The sequence below is a fragment of the Homalodisca vitripennis genome, chromosome 5, assembly GCF_021130785.1.
Source record: "Homalodisca vitripennis isolate AUS2020 chromosome 5, UT_GWSS_2.1, whole genome shotgun sequence".
NCBI classification, from domain to species: domain Eukaryota; kingdom Metazoa; phylum Arthropoda; class Insecta; order Hemiptera; family Cicadellidae; genus Homalodisca; species Homalodisca vitripennis.
In genome coordinates this window covers 152255244-152276719 of record NC_060211.1, presented here as the reverse complement: position 1 = coordinate 152276719, position 21476 = coordinate 152255244, and the positions used below count along the sequence as shown (strand labels likewise).

At 32.3% G+C, this 21476-nt stretch overlaps 1 protein-coding gene across 1 annotated transcript; it reads right to left on the bottom strand.

Annotated features, from left to right (window-relative positions):
* Positions 1–7215: 7215 nt before the first annotated feature.
* Positions 7216–19345, bottom strand: LOC124363036 (cytochrome b-c1 complex subunit 7-like). Its single transcript, XM_046818099.1, has 4 exons — positions 19164–19345; positions 14610–14657; positions 11425–11591; positions 7216–7365 (listed from the first exon to the last, which is right to left on the bottom strand). The coding sequence occupies exons 1-4, from the start codon at positions 19204–19206 to the stop codon at positions 7285–7287; spliced, it is 339 nt and encodes a 112-aa protein (XP_046674055.1). The 5' UTR covers positions 19207–19345; the 3' UTR covers positions 7216–7284.
* Between the last annotated feature and the right edge of the window lie 2131 nt (positions 19346–21476).

The following is a 21476-nucleotide window of genomic DNA, read 5'->3' as shown; positions in this document are numbered from 1 at the left end:
TGGATACAATTCGAAGGGATTGGTTAGGGACGAAAAATGATAGAATAGAAAAAATTCGACAGATTAGAGAAAGTTGTGTTCGGAAAATAATTGAAACCTCACACTGTTTTTCCAACACTATATCGAGTGTGGGAGGTAGTTTTCAAGAAATAAAGCAACCTCAAATACTTTTGTGAGTTCGCCATACGATGCTGGTCATTGGAACTAAATCCTCACATCTCCAAAAACTGTCCACTGGATGTTATTGTGTGCCAGATAGGCCATAGGGCCTATAGTTCAAAGATTCCACAACAATGATGTTACAAAAACAACCAAAAAACTATGATCTGAAATTAATTTACCTTGCACACCAGATGTCAGTGCCAAATGCATTAAAAAAATGACACCACATATCTTCAACAATCCAAAATGTGGAAAAACAATTGTATTCAACAATGTGTAAATGTAAAAAACTTGGACCATATACTTATAAAACACCGAGAAATAAGTTAAGGTGAAGGTTCACGTTCGTTGCGCTACATGCTTCACAAGGCATTCCCACAAGGCATCCTGGAAGCAGTGGTCCAAGGCTTTTGGCTTGATGTTCTCGTGTGTGGCCCGAAAACTCCAACCAGGAAAAGGGCAAAAAGAAAAAACAGAAAGCGTACCTTACGTTGATGATTCTTCGGAAGAAATGGATAATATATTTATGAAGAAAAGGAGATAGAAAAAAAGGCAAAAAGGAAGAGAAGAGCCAAGGCCAGAAAGGAAAAAGACTACGAGAAGAAAAGAATTTAAAGTAAAGCCCAGAAAGGGGAAACTCTACTAAACAACATGTGTTAATGGATTTCTGTTAGAAAGAGAAAATTATGAAGATCAAATTATGTGGGAAAAGTCCAAAGTTGAAAAGTCAATTGATGTTGATAACGGGACCGTTCTGATATCACAATAAGCCTATAAGTCTGTGGGGAGGAAAAAGTTGTTTCCTGTCAACCAAAATGGATTGTGATACAGTTGTCGGGACTAACTTCAAAGACGAAGGAAGTCTTCCACTCCAACCTGTTGATATGTGACATGTGTGATAGACTGTATCATATAAAATGTATACAAAACAGAGGAGGACCTTGATCAAAATGTTTCCTGTGTTTTGTATGCTAACATCTGTCTAGGGACTTTGGAATATAAAAATAAAAAAAATGAAAATTGCCAACGAATTCTAAACATTTAATGGTTTTATTAAGATGTTGTAGAAGGGCAAACTATTTATTGTCTAGGTTTCATTTGAATATAACGTCACAAATATAGGCTTATAGAAGTAATATTTTTTTTAAACTTTCTAACTTATGCAATCATAATTATTGTATTTCAATAGTTGTATATACATCATTTTACCCTTTTAGAGTAAGTTGTGTGCATGATTTCATTTGCCTCACTCTTATTTCTAGCAAAAATATGAAAGTGTGCCAATGACTTGTTCAAACAGGAATGCCCAAGAACTGCTGGGAATTAGGTGCCCAATCCACTATAATTATGTAACTTAATAACAAAATAAAATGATTTCCCACTTCCACATATACATAAATATTTACTTTTTAAATTTATTGTGGAATGTTAAAAGAAGAAAAGTTAATAATAGCCAAAAATACCAATCAATATTAACAATAAATATATGTTTTCATGTGTCTGAGAAACAAAATATTGAAACTAGACGTAAGGAATAGCATCCTTAAAGTGCCAATGACTGTATAGTTTACCCTTACCATTAGTAAAATATTTGGAGTTTTATCAGAGCAGTAATAAATAACATTGGAAAATAGTGCTGTACTGCCGATAATTTCTAGGCTATTCAAACTAAAAATTGGGTTACTAACACAGAGTAGCTTATACATTACTAGGTTAAGATTTTATCCCCATAGTCTGGTCTCTTAAACCAGTAATAACAGTTTCAAGATAAGGCAAATTAACAGGCATTTGTGAAAAATTCTCACACTAAAAATGCTAATTTTATACTTAGTATTTTATTAATACTAAGTATAAATTATGTACTTTAGACAAATGATAGTTTAGGAGCATCCGAAATACTGTTATCCTTTTCGAATCGACCTATTTTGTATTATTATGTATATCATATTCATTTATGGGACACACCAATAAATTAGTTTTGGACCACTATTCTATGTACAATACCTGTACTGTCGCTGAATATAGAAGTTGTTGAATTGGGAATTGCTTGTAATGTAATTTGAAACAAAACAAGTTTATTCGTGCGTATTTTAATCTTTATGATTAAAAAAATTATTGGATGGAATTATTTTAACCAGAATTAAATCCTAATAGATAGAGCATTTTTATTCACATCAGGCATTTAGCTGCGAGTCATTGTAAGGCGAAAAATAACGGGTCATTACCTGGCGAAAAGAATTTTTTTTACTGTGAAACCGATTTGCCAATGAAATTTCTGGAATTAGGGCTCATTCTTTACCACTTTAAACCTTCAAATGTGAAAATGATCTGAAACTCCGCCTATTATTTTTTATAGCGGCGTGTTAAACAAGCCCCTTAATATGGAAAAAATTGAATCGTAGGCCATTTTATCGCTAGAACACATGTCTAATAGTAAGTGGTGAAAATTTTAAAATGTGTTTTCTAACACAGCAAAGGTACCTCATATTAAAATCGTTTTCAACCCCTTGAAAATCTTAAAAAACCCTTTGCAAAACAAACCGCCTAAATTGAATAAAAACCACAAAAAAATAACTTTGGTATTACATAAAAAGATGTAAGTGTAGAGTAAAGTAATATTTTATATTCTCTATAATAATTTATCAAATTTTTAATCCCCTTTCAACCCTTGAAAACTTACACCATTGATAAAAAATAGTTAACATTTTTTTTTTTATAAAGATGAAAAGGATTTAAATATTATCCTCACATCTCTCAGAAATAATGATTATCATATTCTTATAAGCTTTTGCTAACCACTTAAAAACTACCCTGCCCATAAATTAAAACAGTTAAATTATTATATGATTACTTTATTTAAAAATCAATTTAATTTAGAGTAAAAATATTGCCATTTATTGAATAAAAAATTTACCAAATTATATTAAGAATTTCACTCATAATGTGGTTATATATTTACATATAAGAACGTTGGTATGTATTCATGCCTTCGTTTCCCAAAATATATGGAGCCATTTTATGTATTTTATATCCTATGCCACATTACAATTAGTTTAGGGTCTCTATTATGCTGCGTACTTTTCACTTTGCTCCAAATAGTCACAACTTCCGAAAGGTTTTCAGTTACTAAGTAGGAAAAAAAATATGTTAAGTTTTTGGGACCCACAACTCCTTACAATTTTCATGACTATCACCAATTCTATAAAAAGGCCATTGGTATAATGTAATTCTAAGAGAGCTACAAACATCCTTCATTGAAATATAATAGTAAACAACCGTTTTTCTCAAACGGTTGTAGGGTTAAAGGGCTTCAGAGGAGGCTGTGATTTGCGCTGCCACGCCACTCTTTTTTAAACAATCTATATCGCCGTCATATTTTTGTGATGTCTGAAAAAACAAAAAAAACCAAATTGTTTGTCAGTAGATAAATATAACCTAAAATTTTTCTTTCATCCCTCTACACTTTTTTATACGTATCTATAGTCATTTTTGATGTAAGGTATTATGAAAAAAAGGTGGTTTTTTTTTAAATTTGAAAATTGTTTTTAAATCGTTGACTTTTTGGAAAGAATATTGTGTCCAGAAGCAAGCAAAACACTGACTTACCAATCTATCAAAATCTTCATATTAAAGTTTAATTCTAGGGCGGAATCCGGATTAAATTTTAATTTTGGAGGAAATGGACCACTTAATGAAAACCCATTGATTTTAAAGAAAAAAAAACATTAGATGCTCCTCTTATTTTGCAATTACAGCCTCACTTTTACTTTACGGTGATAAATAGAAGTTTAATAGTGCTCATTTTAAAGCTATATTTCAAGCAACTACAAAAACTTAACCCACATCTTTATTAGAAAATTTTTTTGGGTCCTAAAATGAATCTGCTCGCCGCTTAGATGGGCATTGACAACCATCGATTAAATGTTAAGGACAAAATAAAAAATCGGCTTTTGCATCTTTAATATCTAGCTTAATATTGCACTTAGAAATAATTTATAAAAAAAACCAAATTGTTCATTTTATTACATGCTACCAATTTTGTTTTTAAATAAAAACTTTTGATTAAACCGATTTATTGATTTTGGAGATATTTGCAAAAAAACCGATGAAAACTGTGAAAAAAATTGCGATATTTTCAATTGCCAGTAACTTGAAAAGTATTGGATTTTTCAAAAAAACTTTATAGATGATTTTTTTGCTTTAAAATGATGCCTTATATCGATATCCGAGGTTATTTTGGAAAACAAAAAAAATTCACCCCCGAGAAGGGGTGGGTTGCGGCGAGTTCAAATTATTTTCCACTTTTGAATTTCAAGGGTTAAGTTGAACCTAATTTCCAAATATTCTATGCTAATTTGGTTCTACAGTAAAAAAATTCGGAGCAATAATTAGCTTCAATTGGACCACTAATTTATACTGAAAAGTACATCAGAGTTTCAAAATCTTCTGGCTTGGTTGGAAAAAATGTAGATTTTCACATGGAGGTGTTGTTATCTTGAATTTTTATATATTCAAATGTTCTTGCATGCTTGGTAAAACTTTGGGAGCTACATACTTCTTTTCCTTTAAATTTCAATGGGCAACAATATTTAAATACCTTAAGAGTTGAAAAAATGTGTGAAGATCAATTAAACAGTTGGTTAATTACCTATTCTTAAAGTGTAATTTATTGTACACATTGAAAAATTGAAAATAGTTGAGTCAAAAAGGTGCAATTTGTGAAATTGCACAAAAATTTAATTCTCCGGTATTTTCACAAGAAAATCTCAAAAATACATATTTTTTTTATTGTCAAGGCATTATTTTGTGTCTATTCCTGACTTTCTTGTCTTCTTCAAGTTGCAACGATGATTATATAAAATTTTGGAAAATTAAATGTTCATATCTCAGTTGCTTATTTATTGTAGGCCCAAATGAAAACGATGAATGATAAGGGAAGCTATTCTACTCAGGCACATTTTCAATGTGTAATTTTTTGTGTATCATGATGTTTTGTGAAATCACCAAGTACAAAGGCTCTTTCAAAAGTATTATAATTTTAGTTGTTATAAGTAAATATCGTTAAACAACAACCAACAATTTATTAATTTAATTCATATCCCCTTAAATTTCACGTTTTTAAAAAACAAATGTATGTCATAAGAGTTTTTTTTTTTTGTTTGTAGAGGTTATCAATACGATATTAGTAGTAAGTATGCGTAGTATTTTATGCCAAACCTTACACAGTCTTCGTACTCCGTCATCAATGTTGTACAAATTAACCATCTAAACTAAAATACACTTTATGTTTGAAATTTCGAGATGGCAGTCTCATTGTTACACTCTATCCTTTTCGCCCTAAACTGGAGAGGAATATTATTCCCGTATACTAAGTCCAGCTTTCATTGTACTCATAATGCGATTTGTTATACCCGTAGCAAGTAATTTTTTTACATTAGTAAGGATACAAACGAAATAATTTTAGCATTAGAGGTACTGGTTTCGATTCACACATTATATGGTAGTAGATCATGAATATAATATTCCTTCGGCCTATAGATACAACTATTCCAATAGACAGGATAACAATGTTTATAACTGTATGGTAAGTAAAACTCCTGTCATCCTCAGAATAACTTCTCTACTGATAAACAGTTGTGAAAATAACTAGAAGAAAATTCTTTTTTTTATTAACATAATTTTAGAAAATGACATATTTGTTAATACAGCTATTCCTTAAAAAATTATTTATTTAAAAATATAACATACGTTAATTTCAGATCTGGATATATCTTTCAAATACACCTCGTAAAGAAGTGTCATTATCTTCAACCATTTTACTTTCCTGTTTATAAGATGATGCTAAATTTTGTGTCAGATACATGCCCTTGTTGATTGACCAATTTCTATGTATTACATTTTTTTGTTTTTAGATTTACAGAACTATAATTAATCAATTCACAGTTAAACTATTCCAACCTGAAAATGATTCCAATTAGGGTAGTAAAGAACGATAATAATAATTTTATGTTAAGCATATAGCCCAGGTTGTGTAAAGCACAGAAGTTCATTCAAAACTTATTAATATTACATTTATATATCTCCATTTGGAATTTAATAACATAAATGCACTCAACAATACAAGCAAAGACTCTGTGAGCTTAGCCTTGTTATAAAACTGTTTGGTTATGATGGAGTAGAGAATGAACACATGGTGTGCTGAGCAAGGAGCAGAATGGGTAAGGTCGGGCAGGGGGAACAGCGAGGGGAGGGTGGGCAGAGCATGTTTCAATTGCTATTCTTCTGCTTGGAAGAACATGGCATATTTCCCTAAGGACTTTGCTAATTTGACTCCAAACCCTGCCTTGGAGTCTAGGTGTGAGCCACTAGTGTAAAACATCAGTACACCTTAAATAGGGCAGGCCTCCTTTGTATTCCATCTATCTCATACTTCCCATGGAGTATTTCCATGATTTATTAAAAGAGTATTTCTTTACCATGCATTCAGACACGCAAGTTATCATTTCGTCCTCAGAAGATGTTACCATAAAAAGGGTGATAAGACGAGATAACATTCAATAATTTTGAGTGTTTGGAAATGCTGCATTAGTGAGCAGACTTCCAATGTCAATGCTAACTAATTAGTCTAGCTTCAGACAGTTTCAAAGTTTGTGATTCTGTCGAGTTGCTAATAATAGTCAGTTTTACTTACAAGTGGTTCAGGATGCTCAAGAGGACTTTACATAACTCCCCACATGGTGAATTCTGGGAATTTTAAGACTAGGTTAGAGTGTTGGACAATAAGCTATTTCCTAATACCCAGGTCCAACCCCAAACTCACAAATACATAGATTAGAGCCAGTTGTTATGTGGTAGAGGGAACATTATGGGGATCTACATGTCTTTCTTGGATATCACAAATTGTAATACACTGTAGCTTAAAATCATTGTTAAAAAGTACTTTTATTTCACTACCACATCATTCTTACACTTTTTCTTAATGTACTGATTTTTTTCATTCTAAATGAGTTTAAGAACATGGAAGTAAGTGAAACCAATCAATAAATACCAAGCAAAGGTAACACATAACTAATTTATTGTAATATAATGTACAGCAATAGTGAGAGTGAGTAGATCTAAAATTTAGTAGTTCTTGGCCCATTCCTCCCGCTCCTTCCTCTCCCTTGCAACTTCTTCAATGTATGGCTCCAAATAATGGTCATCCTGGAACAGATAACATGACTGTCATAGTTTGTTACTTGTCTTTTTTATTACATTATTTATACCATCTATAAGAAACCATAATAGACCACCTAAAAGTAGTTTTGAGGTAAACTATGGTGGGTTTCATACAAAATCTTTAACAAACTTTCTTAATTAAAAAAAAAAAAAACTGGATTCCCAAAATCTCTTCACAGAGTTTTGCCAGTGTGCCAATGAAAAAAGTATAACAAACAACATGATTCAATTGTTGAACTTCTCATACCTAATTACAACCCCTGTCATTACTATTGCTAACTACAACTCTTGTTACTGTTGATCAAACAAAAACCAGGTAACTATATAATTCTACAAATTCATCAAAGAAACTGAAATTTGATTTGATTGGGGGTTTTAGTACTAGTTCATTTTTTTTTAAGTTAATTAAGTTACAAAACAAAATTGTAGTTAAGTAAGAATAAAAAAATTTAGTTAGTTTTTCAGTTCTAAAATTATATGATTTTATGCAAAATCAAGCATAAGAACAGATTATATAGGGTCACCTAATATAACAAAGAATTTTTGAACTTCATATATTGCATTACTAGTCACTTAAATAGTGTAACAATTATTTTATGCCAGTTTCCATCAACACACTTACAGCAGATTTGTAAATATGTATAGGTTAAAATATTTGTGTAGAATAACACATTTATTTTTGTAGTTTAATATATATTAGTAGTAATTTTCATTTGTATGATTTAATATAAATACGTTTATATGAATGTTATTGACAATTTGTGAAATTTATTTTCAGCTTTGGTATTTAATATTTAGCATGCAACCGCACACAGCCTAAATCTAGGAAAATTGATTATTTAAAAATTGTTCAAATTAACATACTTAACCCTTTAAAAGCCAGGTGATTTGCTCACAGCCTGTTAAAACTACCAGCCCTTTCAAGTCTTACACGACAGTCAGCCTTTAGATATTTCACAAAAATGTATATAATCATTACCCTTCAATGCAGGACAGTATTCAACATACAAAATTGCCTATTTCGAAAGATGTATTTTTAACACATTACTAGTTTATCACCTTAAGTTTAATGTCAAATTCATTTGCATTTTATATTTTAAAAAATTCATAATTAGGCTAGGGATACAAATCTTACCTAACTACAAAAGTTATGTCACGCCATGTCCAGTTATTGTATATTAAAAAATATATAGTTCATACTGTAATTTAAATGAACAAAAACAGTGATATTTTAAGACCATGCAACGAATACAAGGTAAAAACCTAAACAATGCTTAACAAGGGCAAATATCTTCTATAATGTTGAAACAATCAGCTGATATAAATCATCTAATTCTTAAAAAAAAAACTGAATAATACGAAAAAATGGAGTAATGACAAAAAGATAAAATGTTCATTCTTTACCTAGTGAAACAAATAACTGGTTAAAATACTTGCACCAATAGATTGCAGACGAATACTGCCTACTAAAAAACATGTGCTCACATGAAACCACCACAAGGCAGTGAGTTTGTCAACTAAGCTTAACTTCGAGAAGGATATTGAAATTCCAATTCAATATTTTTCTTCTATAATCATTAGTTCAGATACACAAACATTTCTGAACCAACTTAAACACGATCATAGAAATAACATTATAAATAGCATTTTTGTGGGTGTTTTTATGAAGTATTGGAAATAATTTAATTTGTGAATATAAATTAGGCACTCATGTAAAAAAATAATTTTATCTCAAGTATTTATAAACTAAAAATACAATTGTCAAACTTAAACAGAAAACTACAACGTGTACAATTTATTTCAAAATTAAAATTTTACAAGTCAGAACTTCCATTAACATAAGAAATCTTATGTTACAGAGAATTCAGTCTTGGGCATTTATAAACTAAAAATGCACTTATGAAATCTGCAGAACATTAAAAATTTGTAATTGAACTAAAATTAATTAATCAAACTTTTACAAATCAGAATTTCAAACACTTAGCAGCAGTGAAAAAGATAGCAGTGTTAGCCCTGTACATAATATACATAGATTTCTTTCTATAAAAGAATTGTATGCATGTAAAATATTTAATTCTAAATACATTTTTTTTACTATCAAGCATTAAAAAACACAATTTACATGTAAATGTAATTTGAATATTTGTCTTTGTCCTAGCATTTTGTATCCAAACAAACAATGTTAAAAAAATCGTGGATAATTTTATTTTGGATAATTCGAATTTTTGAAGTGCCAAATTAAGATACATTAATTAAAATTTATTTCACAACTGAAAATAGTTACAAATTCATCAGAAAATATGTTTTACTACTATGTTTGCCAAAAAATTAACACCAGACCTATGGCGTGTCAGGTTACGGTCAAACGACACATACCTTCCCCCTCCCGCCCCACCCCTACTACTTATAACGAAGCCTACTGGACACTGCAACCCCCACCCTCACCCACCTGCCAAACTAACTTCCGAATTCCAGTGCCGCATTCCGTTGTCAAGTCGTGTTTCGTGTTTTCATTTGTACAGTGTCATTTTTAAGTGATTTTAAAAAATTTGTACATAACTACATGTAGAGATCATGTCGTTGAAAATAATCTCAAACCTATATAACACTCAATTTAGTGGTGATTGAAGTGGAAAAAGGCATAAATGAAAAAATTGAAATTGCAAAAGAATATGGAATCTGATCGAACACCTTATCCACCTTCCTGAAAAACAAATGAAAATTCTCAGTAGTGCAGGGGAAGTTGTTTGATAAAGAGAGGAAACGATTAGGAGAACCTGACAAACTTGATATGGACCAATGGTTATTAAAGTGGTTTATGCAGACGAGAGACAAAAAAATTCCTGTGAGTGATTCCTTTATTAAGGGCGAGGGCGAGCAATGTGCTCAGAAATTAGGAAAACAGAATTTCAAAGCTAGCACTGGTTAGATGATTTCAAAGAAGATAAATAAATTTTGTTCAAATCAATCTGTGGCGAAAGTGAAGCCGTGAACCAGTTGGAAGCCAACCAACCAGTGGAAACAAAATTTAGAATATGATACAGGACAGAGATCCAAAGGATATTTTTAATGTCGATGAAACTGGTGTATTTTATAAATGCACGCCTAACGAAACCCTTTCATTCAAAGATGAAAAATGTCACGGAGGGAAGTTAAACAAAGGAAAGAAGAGTGACAATTTTGGTAGGTGCAAATATGGATGGTTCAGAAAAACTGCCTTTATTAATGATAGGGAAATCTGCTAACCCCGATGTTTTAAGAATGTAGGGAAATCTGCTAACCCCGATGTTTTAAGAATGTAAAGTCGAAACCGATCAAAAATGTCAACAGCTCAAACGCTTGGATGACAAGTAATCTTTTTGAAAAGTGGCTGATCAAATTAGATAAAAAAATCATAAAAGAAAAGCGAAAGGTTATCTTTTTATGAACAACTGCACCACTCAAAACACCATTCCTTTAATGAAAAATGTGAAAGTTGTTTTTTTCCCAGCAAACATGACCTCTGTTGTTCAGCCCATGGACCAGGGAATAATACAAAATTTTAAACACCACTACAGAAGGTTTTTAGTTGAAAATATCCTCTCCGGAGATTAAAATGCTCTCAAAATAAAGCTGGATGTTCTGCAAGCCTCTTGAATGTGTAAACATGCACGGGACAAAGTAACGTTGGAAACAACAAAAAACTATTTCAATAATGCAGGTTTTGTTAAAACCGACAAAGACAGTGTCAATGAAACTGTAACGGAAGCTGTTCCTTCCATCGATTGAAATGACGTGTTTGAAATGGTCTGTCCAACAATATTGATCAAAATTCTTTGTTTTGCAACCTCACATAATGAGAGTTACACTTTTCTTGTGGTAAATACATGTGAAGTAAATTATTCTTTTAATGTTATTGCAGAAAAACTTAACAATATTACAGAACAGGGAATTAACTAACGTCAAGGAAACCGTCTTGTGACAGTTATAGGCCATTCAAAGTTTTATTCAGAGTAACAAAAGATATATTAATTCTGACTCACTAGACTTGATGACTAGACTTACCTCTTCATACTTGGTCCACTGGTCCCTTGGGAGGATACTCTTGGTGGCAGACAACTGGAAAGCTCTGATCATACGGAAGTTTCGTTCATCCAGGAGCTTCTTGGGCAGTCGCCTCAGAGCTTCTTCCACATCTTCCGTCTCATAGAGGCAATCATCGTGCTTCAGCCCTGCAAATACAGTTGTTGAAGTTTGAACATGTAAAGCTTAGATGTACAAATAAAAAAAATGAAAGAGCTGAGAGCCTAGGGGAGGATTTTCTATTTGTTTAACTTTGGTAGCAATAAAAAAATAATTATGAGAAAAACAGGAAGAAAAAGATCAAGAAAGGATGAAAAGCAGACGATATCCACATTTTATATCAATCAATTCCTTCGAGTGAGACAAGTTATAATGAAAAAAGCTGTGTCAACAAGTCATGTGTGATAAAACATTTTTAACCCTTTGAGTCAGCAGCGACAATCTTGTTTGTCAAACAACACATATGTAATGTACTGTCAAATTGTCACCTGAGATATAGAGTTATGTGACAATATCTCTCCCTGAAAGGTAAAATATCACAAGTAACCTACTAACTACCTAAATTTTCAGAAAGAAACGTTCAGCAAAAAAGTTTATTAACACCATTTTTATTACTCAAAGGTATATAGTATCTACTATACAATTATCTGAAACCTTAGTTAAATAAAACCTCTTTACTAATATAGAACTTCAGACAGGTTAAAACTTCAACAATTACTGTCAGTCTGATAATACTTTATTTTACAATGTGAAAATTAGGCTCAGATCTGAATGGCAAGTTGACACGTGAACTGTATTTTGCATGGCACTGTGAGAGGACAATGGCTTGGAAGTGTTTGTTTTGTACCTTCAACTTCCCCTCTCCCCTGTGGGTGAGTTTATTTTTAACCTTGTTGGCATTGTTATTTTAAAAATGATATGGGCTACAAAACCCTGAATAATACTAGAGCTATCCAGAAAGTAGATTACATTTTGATATAAACAAAAACAAAGTACAAGAAAAACAATTGTATTACGGTATAGATTTGAAAGTGTCACTAAAATACTATTTTGCAACTAGTGGGGAACTAGTTTTGAAATTCCAGAGTTACAAAATTCTGCCGCTGGAGACTTCAATCAACTAGTCACACCCTCCCGCAGTTTCACGTTGTCATCAAAGCGCTGTGTCACAAGCCAGGTCTTCATTGCTGGAAACAAGTGCTAATCTCTGGGTGCAAGGTCAGAACTGTAAAAGGGGGATGTGGAAACAAAATCATCTTGCACAAAATTTATGGTAACCTAACTTTTGTGTAACAACTTTGTGTAAAACACAGCTTGAACTTTAAGGAAAACTAAGTGAGAGTTCTGTTATTGTGAATTGGCAGTCTTCTTTAATCTTCTAATCAATTTTTGAGATAATTTCATCGGTAACAATGTTTGGCCGTCCACTTTGTTTGTTATGCACATAAGTTCGGCCATTTTTAAATCCTTCCACCTTCAGTAATCAGATTATTCCCATAAACTTCACAGAATTGGTGATAAATCTTAATTGGTTTATTGTGCTTAGCCAACAAAACCTGTATTACCGAACACACTTTACAACTCACAGGATTTTCAATTGCATCACACATTTTAAACTGCTATTATAAAACAAGGAGCAACAGTAACCTCTCACTAGCATGGCTGGATAGCCACTGAATGGAGAAATGCCTTGAAATCAAAATGGACATGATAGTCCCGCCCCAAGTGGCTACAGAGCCAAATGTAATCTATAGATAGGCCTAGTACTGCAACGAAATCGTAACTTCAACGCAAGAACCAGATAATCAAGGAAGCAGTGACAGTGAAGAAGAAGCAGCAAACGTCACCGTACCTTCACATTCTGTAGCTTTTATGTCCTTAAAACAGTAATGTTTTGGTATGAAGCGAAGCCTGAATACAGTCAAGTTCAGCTCCTGCTATTCAAGCGAATAAAGGATTTGGCCAGCAGAAAACAAGTTTCAAAACTCACAGAATACAATATCAGCAAGTTTTTAAATAAAAATATTAATGATTTCGTACAGTTGTGTTTATTTTCTTGTGTACACATACATACATAATTTGTAAAAATGAGGTGAAATTTTTTTTTAATGAGTGCATTTTTCTGGTATTAAAAGTACAAATAAATTAAAGTACTTTGTATGTATGTTTATATGTATATGTTTATATAAACATATGTTTTATATGTTTATATAAAATATATGTTTATATTTAAGCACATGACGTGTATTCTTTATCAATCCCACCATTTTATTGTAACTAGGAATTTTTAGGTTATTTTTTTCAAAAAATGAAATCAAATTGGAAATTTGAACCCCCCAGACCCGATTAGTTCAGATTTTAGACGCTCTATTGTGTACAGAAAACAAATTTTAAACAACTTTGTTTGTTTTTTTGTAAATATCTTCGACAATCTCTTTTGTTTAACTTTAGTGGCTTCTGGGAAGTAAGACTATGCAGACTTTTAAAGGACATCATTTCTGCTGATGAAATATTGGACTTCCCACAAAATAAACCATCAGTCGACCTAGCTGCACCATTGCATCAGAATAAGTCATGACATCTTCCTGTTCTTCATTACCAGAATCATTTTCATTTAATGTCAGTTTGATACTCGATACCGGTCAACACACCAATGCTACTACTGCCAGTTTGATACTCGATATCAGTCAACACACCAATGCTTCTGCCAATTTAAAGCCAATAATTTACATCTTCCAAATTTACAGTTATTAACCTCTCATAAGCATCCTAAAACTCCTAACTCCAGTAAACATTTGTAATATGCACCAATCCGAACTTTCTGCTATAAATGATAAACTGAACCAATGACAATTGAATTGATGACAACCAATAATAAATTTTCTCTGCTCTACAGAGTGATATGGGCCTAAATATTCCATAGCCTAATACAAATACAACTACAATATAATATAATATAACTAATACAATACTGTTCATTGCATTTATCAACGTTTTTTGACACCACATTACTGTATTTGCATTTATTTCCTTTATTCTGAAAAGTTAGTATCAATTTAATTTTACCTAGTTTGAATAAGATAGCTACTTTATTTCTGTTCATGCATAGTAAAATTTGTGTTCCTCTTGAAGAATTAATTTGAAATTTGATGACTAAAAATACTTACCAATTTGGCAAAAACCTGATGTGTTATAAGCCCAGTTCTTGAATGTTCCTGAAATGAAACAAAATTCATTAGGACAACAAACTTAGGGAACAGTGATGAATCCAATAACAGTAATCACATTGCTTACAACAAATTCAATAAGTGGTAAATACTAACATGAAAACTGTTTCATGCTCAATTGCTTCGCCTCACACCTACAATCAACACACAATAATTATGGAATGGCCTCCTTCTCGCCGACAACACTTCCTTTTGGGAGGCAGAAAACAATAACCACTTGTCATAATGCCATGTAATTTTCACAATATGTCAAATAAAGTCTGTTCTTTCTAATAATTATTTTAGGTCCCCGGTAATTTAAAACTTCCAAAAATAGTGGCCTCTAGATAATAGCACAGTACCGGATAAACTCTACACTGCTTTTAAAGAATGTGAAAATTTTTATTAGTTTTGTTGAATCCCTTTAGAGCCACAAATGGTGTCACAAGTTTCCGATGAGTTATTGATAACTTAATTAGAAATGAGGGACTATTAAACTATGGAGAAAAACAGCTATTTCTGCAAATGATTGTGCAACCCTATCCAACCAATCAGAAAAAGCAATGTCGAGATGCCCAAATAATCAAAAGGATCAAAATAACAAATAAATACTGATTAATTAATGATCTTCACCATGGATGTAGAAACGATGAATAAACTTCTCCATGGAAACCAAAATTGTGGCCAAAATTAAGAAAAACAGAAAAAAGTACCGAAAATTCTTAAATTATCTTCAAAAGCATTTAGTAGACCTAATCTTCCTCCTCAAATCCTTGTGTGAATGTTGACAATCCTGCTATCTCCTACTCTTATACCTACCCCTCTTTAGTTTGATGAACTAATTAAGATATAACCTAAAATTAAAATATTTTAATAATTGTTTAGCAATTTATGGTTTACGACCACCTACAAATTCTTTCTGTGAATGAAAATATACTACTTTAACCCTAACTTTTTAATGTAATATTGCATTCATAGCGATTGCGTAAATGTGTTCTATACTATACTATGCATTGTTATACTGTTCCTGTTTTATTTTGTCTGCTGTATGTGCACATCACACAAGTAGTTCTGGTATTTTCTACTAGATGTCAGCACTTCCTTGGTCCTGTGTTATGAGTGTTTCACCTTGGTGAGTTGGCTGTAGTCACACAGTGCAGGCAGCTACCAAAGTTGTTGCATGTAACCCGTCCTGTAGTATTTTGATTTTATTTCTAGTGTTTATTGTGCCATGGCAATGTCCTACATGCAAATAGGCAGTTGGCTTTGTTTGCATAATGATGGCATGGACACATAAAGTGAACATGATTTGGTGAACAATTTATCAAATATAACTAAAATTTTAAGAAAACACTTGTATAAAAAGTAAATATTAAACTTGGCTGCAGTGTAAATAGGCCAAATACTCGAACCATTGATACAATCAAATCAACAATCAATTTTTACAATTTGTTTTGAAACATTTATCTTTCCTAACTCAAAATCAGTTATCATATTCCACTTTTCTTTCTTCAATAAAAAATTCAATATTGTCTACACTTTGAGAACGAAAGAATGTTTTAGAAATTTGGTTTTTTGATGTATTTAAGTCTAGGTTATCATATTTTAAACTGATTACAAGTGTAATATGATTTGCAAAGTGGCCATCTACAGAGTTTACAGCATACAAATCAGTAGAGAAATTTACCTATATATTATCTATGCAAGAGTTAGCTCTTGTTTGTGCCAAATAAGTACAGTAAATGTTAAGTGATCTTAATAAGTTTAGAAATTGAATCGAATTTTGGTTACTAGTCTGCAACATCTCTATATTAAAATCTCCACAGACAATAACTTTTGTTTCATTAGATATAATTTTCTTTATGGCCAATTCAAATTTTTCAAAAAATGTATTAATGTTACATAGAGGCGACCTGTAAAGAGAAATAACAAATAAATTTTGTGAAATTAATTTTACACAACTTAACTCAATACAATTTCCAAACAATACTCTAATTCATTTCAATCACTCCAATTTCAGTACCCAGCTTTACTAAAGTTCCTGACCCTCCATTTTTGAAAACTTTTCTACAAAAAAAAAGTTAACAGGAACATAACCTTGAGGTGAGGTGTAATATATATATATATATATATATATATATATATATATATATATATATATATCCACCTGTTCTGAAGTGAGCCAGTGTTCAGATAGACTGATTACCTCAATGTCATGTTCCTTACAGAAGCTATCTAATTCTAGTAGTTTGTAGATACTGCAGCCTCCGGTTTTTCAATGCACAGATTGCTCTTTGCTGATGAGGGGAGACTTTAATAAACGTCCTACACTCATTATTCGATTATTATCAACCGATGTGATATATTATCTAACTTCGATATTATACAATAATTGTACATAACAAGAATTTTACTACACCAACAACAACAAAAATACATAGCAATTCTTAATAAAATTAATATAACAATAACATTAGCAAATAACAAAACCAACTTTGCCTAGACCTACATATCAGAGAAACGTTACAGTATTCATAGATTGCTCTGATAACAGTGAATTATTACCAATTCTGTGAAATGGAGAAAAGAATTCTCCAGACAGGCACACCTCCCTGCAGTACAAAAATCACAAAGATAGTCAGCCAGTATTCCAATCCTCAAATTTCTCTCGACCGTTTGCCAAGAACTTTCAATTGTTCATTTCACACAGTTTCCTCATATTCATTGCAATTTATAAATTCTCCAAACTAGTTACTTATTTTTGTTTAATGTTATTTTTATCATTAATAACTTGAAGCCCCATATGTTAAGTTAAAAAATTTGGTACTTATGCACTAAACGGACCCCATCTATTTTTATACAAATTGGGCACAGTTAGGAGGAAAAAAAAACAGGTGTACATGAGTTTATTTACAACAATGAACGAGAGAAAAATGGTTACTGTGTATTGGCGTCATCCCAGAAGGCCACGATATCCACTACTGCTGACCGCCACAAGTAGGTTTCCAAATGATGATGAGCAGTTCCCCTTTGGACCTTATTGCGCCACTTCACTCTACCCCACATTCTTTCTACACACTGCGTGTTGGCTCCAGTCTTGGGATCTACAAAGTTGTAACTGTGATTGTCCGAAAAATATTCAAATCCAGCACTTTCCAGTTCATCGGTTTTGTATCCTTTGCAGCAGTCAGATATATCCGTACTACCTGGTTCAATATGCTCCAGAATCGCAGCCATAAGTGTAGCTGCACAACGGTCCGGTACCTTAACCAATAATCTAGAATTAGTTTCCCTGCAGAGCCCACCAACCGGCCATTGTTCAGGTAGAACACGTCCAACATTGTTCTCACGTCAGATAAACAAGGTCTCAACTATTTTATTGGTACCACCAATTTTCCCAACATTTTTTTATAACAGACTCAACACACACCTCTCTCATGTCATTGTTCCAGTCCACTGTTGTGTGAATAGACATTCCCAACTGTCGGTCACACCACTTGACTGAATTTAGTCCCTCGCACCAACAATACATAAAACGCAATGTTGTTACAAAAGGTAACCTACTGTGTTCAAACCACGTACAGTACTGACATGAAATCCCACTTTCATCTTGAACGGTCTGACATCGCATTTCCAAAAAGGGTATTGTTCGCTGAAATACAACTTAATAGCATGTCCTCCTTCGCATAATTTCGTCACGAGCAGCTTACCTCAAGATTGGAAAAACCCCACGGCTTCTTCTTCTGTAGAAGGCACCTTCCAAATCAGCACAGTGACGGCAATGGAATGACTGTACTGTCGCTGGGCGGTATTTGCCAGTGACTTATCAGGCAGTGATAGGTGCCTGACAGTGGCCCACACGCCTGATCTGCAGACCCCGGTAGGAGACTACCTAGTCTCTTGACCTAGGTTAGGTTATGATAGTAATTTAACATAACATAACCTTACTCTACCCGATTTGTAAAAAAATAGGTGGGGTCCGTATAGTGCATAAGTACCATAAATTTTAATATAAAATCATTCATTTTATTAAAAACAATAGAAACATTTGATTAAAAACAACCATATAAGGAGTGTAGACTGCTCTTAAAGTCTCCCCTTCACTGATTGAAATTAGTCAAAGACATCCCTTGAGATGGCCTAGTTTGTATTAGAATACCAAAATTATAGAAAATCTGATCAAATTACTCGAGAAGCTACTAGGCCTATATTGATGAAATATTTTAATAGGCCTAAATGCTAATCTACATTTCAAATAATGGTTTGTGAGCTTGTTTACTATGGAAATGAATGCTTACTACTAACAAAGAAATAAATTAATTTTATATCCCTTTAGAAGATATAGGTAAAATAAATATTATCTGCATATTGTTATACTACTCACGTTTCTACATTGTTTATGTCAGTCTAAGTGCTACTAATGATTTTACTATTTGACCTTACATTATACTGAAGGGTAGCTGTGAAAAATCAGCATTTTGAGAATATGGACTTCTATAAATTGGTAAAACATACCCCAAAATCCAGGAGGAAGTTTCTTAACTGCTTTACTAGCCATTATAAGTGGGTAATTTGTATCTAGTTAAATAACTAATCACAAACCGTCTTTACACCCACAATAACCAGTATAAGTCTACAGTGAATTTCTGACTTTGAGTAAAAAAACTGAAAGAGCAGAACAGACGCAAATGAACAAAAAAGACTATAATTTACACTTTCTCTTAGTTTTTTTTTAGTTTGCATAATGCTGAGTATTTGATGTGTGAAACCTCACAGTACTATACTTTGTAATAACGTACTGTATTAAAACTATTTTTCTTTGTGTAACCCTTTTTTTAATTTTTCCCTTTCCCCTTACATAAATATTTCTTTTCTATTGTAACATTTATATTAGGCACAAGATTCATGTTTTAGTGCTGGTTGTTAGTATTACAGAAGGGAATTTGCTTACTTGAAATACTTCATGTCTTCGTCGTTGACCGGACTTAACGGATAGACTGGTTCGTATTCACCAAACTATCGTCATTATAAAATAAAAACACACTGTGTACATATATACAAAATTACATAAGTCATAAACCTTTATTGTCTGTAAGCAAAACACATACAGTACATGCAATAGACAACGTCAATGGCCATCAACATATAGATTGATGAGATACAAAACAGTACAGTATTTTGATTAAAATTTAAAACATTTACCAAAAGTTATAAAGATTTAAAAATTCATAAAGTTAACAAGGATACAATTTACAAATTTACAGATCTAAGGCTAAAAAATTCATTTAAATCATAAAAAGGATTTAAGCTTAACCAATTGTAACATTTGAACTTAAATAGTTTAAAATCTAAGAGTTTACTTTCATTGTGCAACTTGTTAAATATTTTAAGACTTACAATATAAAAGCTATTTTGACATTTACTTATCCTACTGTTTGGCACATCTAACTGGAGTTGATTTCTGGTATTGTGATTATGTACATCAGATCTATGTACAACTAAACCTAAATTAAAATTCTTCTTCTTATACAATAAACATACATAAATATACAAGTTTATCACAGTCAAAATCTTACATTTAATAAATAATGGTTTACAATGTTCTTTGAAAGTTGCCCTATTCATTATTCTTAAAGCTTTTTTCTGTAACACTAATATCCTATTAACATGACAGCTATTTCCCCATAGAATTAGGCCATCGTTTATCACAGACTGAAAGAATCCAAAGTACGCTGTTCTTACATAATTCTCTGGAACAATTGCTCATAAGGGATCTTAACAAATATATAACTCTGGACAATCTAATACAAACAAATTCTACATGTGATACCCAAGACAGTGAATTATCAAATATCATACCGAGGATTTTTACGTTACTATTTTCTATTAAACTATGGTTAGTGTTTTTAAGGCTACAAAGTAGGTTCTGGGTTTTATCATTATTTAAAAGAAGGCTGTTTGCACTAAACCAGGAGCAGGCCCTTTCAAGAGTGTCGTCAAAATTTAATTTTAAGAGGCTTTCATCTGAATGCACACTTAAAAAAGTAGTATCGTCTGCAAACATGATGGTTGATGAGGCAATGATATTAGTTTCCAAGTCATTAATAACAACTATAAAAAGGAGAGGCCCCAGCACAGGGCTAAGATGGGCTATGAGTGGCTCACTAGAAAGCTTCGGAAGAAAGTACATCTGAAAGTAACATTAACGTAGGTTTTATGGCTCAGTATGGTCTTTGGCTTGGTTTCTTCTCGCTAGGGGTCCATCAGGCTAGCATATGCATATTCCAAAAGTAGTTTGGGCCAAGAATTAGGAATCTCATGAATAGTTACAATGATTTTTGTGTTTTTTTTTTTCAAGTGACTACGTACTTTTAAGCGGGCTAAGAATATATGTTTTGCACATTTCGGGATAAAGCTATGGACTACCAATTTATTTATTAACGTATCCAATGCAAAATTGATTAACTTACTGCATTATTTAATAGCAATAATTAAAGCTCGCCGGATTCTAAATTGAATTTCGGCACGATTATAGATGGATTATTTAGACGTGAAATGGTTCGCGCGTGTAGTGGCGAGGGAGTTAAAGAGAAGCGTGGGATGGGTGGGGTAAGAGGAGCGGGACACCAGGTGCAGCTGGTAGGCTATTAGCACTATTGCAGATATTGGTAGGCTACTAGCACTTTTGGGCTGATGCGCGCCTAGACGTTCATTGTACACCGTTAACATTTCACAACTCCAAAACATTGCTTGTTAAGAAAATTAAATATTACTAACAATAAATTATTTCTGAGTTGTATATTCCAGACCTACCTTAATCATCCACTA